We start from the raw sequence: 3,121 nt of genomic DNA on the forward strand, positions 1-3,121 counted from the left end.
TTTTTTTTTTTTAGTGCAGCTAAGGTAATATTGTGGCATCAGCAGCTCTGAGCGAGCAGCGAACAACAGCAGCAGAAGCAAGGCTGGTGGGGCAGAGCTCGTACATGGTTAGGGTACCCGAGGGCTTGTCCCACAAAGGTGTGCTCTTGCTGGGTGTGCAGGACAGGATGCCACCATGAAGCCCTCGGTGACCATTTCATATGTGTCATTTATTTCAGTTTCAAAACTCTGAATGAGTGTGTAAAGCCCTGTAGCTTTGGGATGGCTAAATCTCACCTGACCAAAGGCCATGGGAGGAGACGTGTGATTACTCAAAAGATCTTCTCCTTTTTTTCTTCTATTTTTAAGTCTTTTCTCCATTACTGGTCCCTAATTACCACTTTGTATGACAGGGAATTAGAGCAAGGGAGAAGTCCCCCCTCTTTTCTAAGCTTAAACAATCAGAATTCAACCCCAAATTTGTAAGGATGTTTGAAACAATTGTGCTTGCAAGAATATTTACTGTAACTATCTACCCAGAAAGGCAATTTAAACAACCTTCCTCTTTGCTCGCGTTTGGAAGTAGCCTGCAATGTGGAAATAATTTTGGTCTCTAAAGCCTAAAGAAGTAGGCCTTTTGTTTCCCTCACTTAAATGGGAATTTATCTCAGAAATTAAGATCAGTCTGTCAGGGCCATAAAAGCTCTGCCATATGACAAATTTTGCATTACACTTTCCTTAAATTATATACTCGCTGCATCACTTGCTGTGTGTGTGTCTGTTAGCTTCTGATTCTGTACTGGCATTCTGTAATCTCTTGCTTCATTCTTACAAATAATAATTTTATTAAAAGCATACACATATGTGTACATATATATATATATATATATATATATATATATATTCTTTTCCCAGCCAAAAGAACGGAGTTGTACACCGAGAAATTTGGAGTTCAAACTCAGAAGATCCTCCAGCATCGAATTACTGAATAACTTAGACACTGAATCCAAAGAACCAAAGCCTGAACACAGAAAATCTTTAAGTAAGGCTTTTTTTCTTTTCTGATTTTTTTCTTCTTTTTTTTTTTTTTTCTTCTGTCCTTTTTAAATGACTATGCCATTACAGGGTAAGATAATTTTTATTACATACAGAATGTAAGGAAGATCACTGAGAATTTTAAAGCTGAATGTGTTCTGGGCTGATATACATAACTTGCATTTAAGTAAAGACAGTTACTAGCTCCACACTTCTAAAGGGTGACATTCTCTCCTAAGCAAAATAAATTTGTTTAGGAGCAAAGACATTTATTCAAGCCATTTATTTTTAAAAATAAGCAACATGAGTCCTATGTTAATGGTCTGTTGCAGTTGCTTTGTTTCCATTTTAGTAAAATACCTCAAATTGCCAGAGTAATTTTGTCTGTTGTATATTTATACACTGAATGGCTGAAAGACCTGACATATCCTCTGTAGCCAACAATCACTGATGTATCTATAATTTTATAGAAGGTAAATTCCAGGGATCGAGGTTGATTTTTGTCAGTGTGATTAGAAAAGAAAGTGATCTAAGACTAGCAGGGATGTGCTTTACTCCACTGAGGCTTTCCTTTTCCAGCTTGTGCCGAGATGCTCATGATATTGTGGGCAGTAGATGCAGGAGCTGGTGGTGACCCTGAATCACTGGCTCAGCATTTTTTTAATTCCACCCCTCTCTTGAATCTTTGTGTTTCTTCTTTGTTTGGCAGAAGATTCACATACTGCTCCTAATGTAAGCGCCGTGACAGCTTTAGACTCACATGCTGGTAGGAGATACCTATAGGTACCGAAGTGCTGTGTAGGAATTTGCCTGCACGTATTTCAGTGCAGGATCAAAGCCTTAGATGTTAAAAAAAAAAAAAAAAAAAGAGAGTTGCATTAAAAAGACCCAACATAGCTATTTTTAATCCTAATTATCCACACAACCATAAATACATGCACACATGCATGCGCGCATACACACACAAATACAGATTCATTAAATAGTCTCTTTTTGCAGACCAAAGCTTTTTGTTGTTGTTGTTTTCCTATTATCTTGGAGATTTGGGGTGGGTTTTTTTAAGGTTTTTCTTTCTGTTATAAAGTAGCCTGAATGTAGCTTGTGAAAAATTGTCCCAATATCTTTGTATTGTGTGTAGCATTTCTCAGAGGAAGAAAAATAATGCTGAGAGCATGGTAAATTTTGAGGGTCTAATTCTGCTCTTATTGTAGCTAATAGTAAAATACCCACAAACTGTCTCAGCACTCAGGGAATTTTTATTTATTTATTTAGACTTCTCACATATCTTTAAATGATAATTTGTCAGACAAAACAGAAAAAAAGTGAATATGAGCAGTGACAGAGACTTAGCCTACATTTCTTTTCAGACCTTAGAGCATCCTGAATAACCTCCGTTTTGTTAAATGCTGTTTAAACTATTGAAAAATGTGAAAATATCTGCTGTGAAATCTCACCGAACTGAAGCTTGCGTTTAACTACTGTAGATTAGATTGCTTCTAAAATATGTATTCAGAACTTTTTTTGGCCCCTTGAGATCAAGCAATTATGTGGAATTAGAAAAATCATATTATTCACTTACTTATTAGTAGTCTAAGCACAAACTGTATTGTCAGTTTTCTGCCTTTGGCTTTCTGTGCCCTTAATGTTCACACAAGTATCGTAGCCAGAATTATCGGCAGCTAGAGCCAAAATTGCTTTAAAAAGGCATGAGAACTGGTAATGACACATTGTTAGCAGTTAACAGGTGGTCGTTTCATTGTCCAGTTTGACTGCAGAGCACAGAGAAGATATGTGCAATATCTGCAAGTGTGTTTATAAAGTTCTTAAAAAGTTTAACAATTTTATAATTTTACAGTGCTCTTATATAATTGACTACTGCCAATGTCAAATCCAAACAAAGGGGATTTTTTAAAAAATGGCTTAAAACTTCTCCGGTTAAACATGGAAATGAGCAACTGATACGTTAGCAGGCCACCACCCCCACCCCTTAATAGTCTTTAATGAAATATTCAGACAGTTCAGCCTCGTTTGTATTTACCTTCCCTACATTTTAAGGGCTGAAAAAAATGTCCAGTATTAGATGGTACTGCTGTGTCATTGGGGGGGG

The 3,121-nt window shown here is 36.7% G+C and overlaps 1 protein-coding gene across 1 annotated transcript in view; it reads left to right on the plus strand.

Annotated features, from left to right (window-relative positions):
• ARHGAP15 (Rho GTPase activating protein 15) overlaps positions 1-3,121 on the plus strand; it is a 320,935-nt gene that overhangs the window by 162,633 nt on the left and 155,181 nt on the right. The window contains exon 9 of the mRNA XM_026852528.1: positions 895-1,021. Coding sequence (XP_026708329.1) covers positions 895-1,021 — 127 coding nt within the window. The remainder of the gene's footprint in view (positions 1-894; positions 1,022-3,121) is intronic.

This window comes from Athene cunicularia, assembly GCF_003259725.1.
Source record: "Athene cunicularia isolate RWA chromosome 7 unlocalized genomic scaffold, athCun1 chr7_part1, whole genome shotgun sequence".
NCBI classification, from domain to species: Eukaryota; Metazoa; Chordata; class Aves; order Strigiformes; family Strigidae; genus Athene; species Athene cunicularia.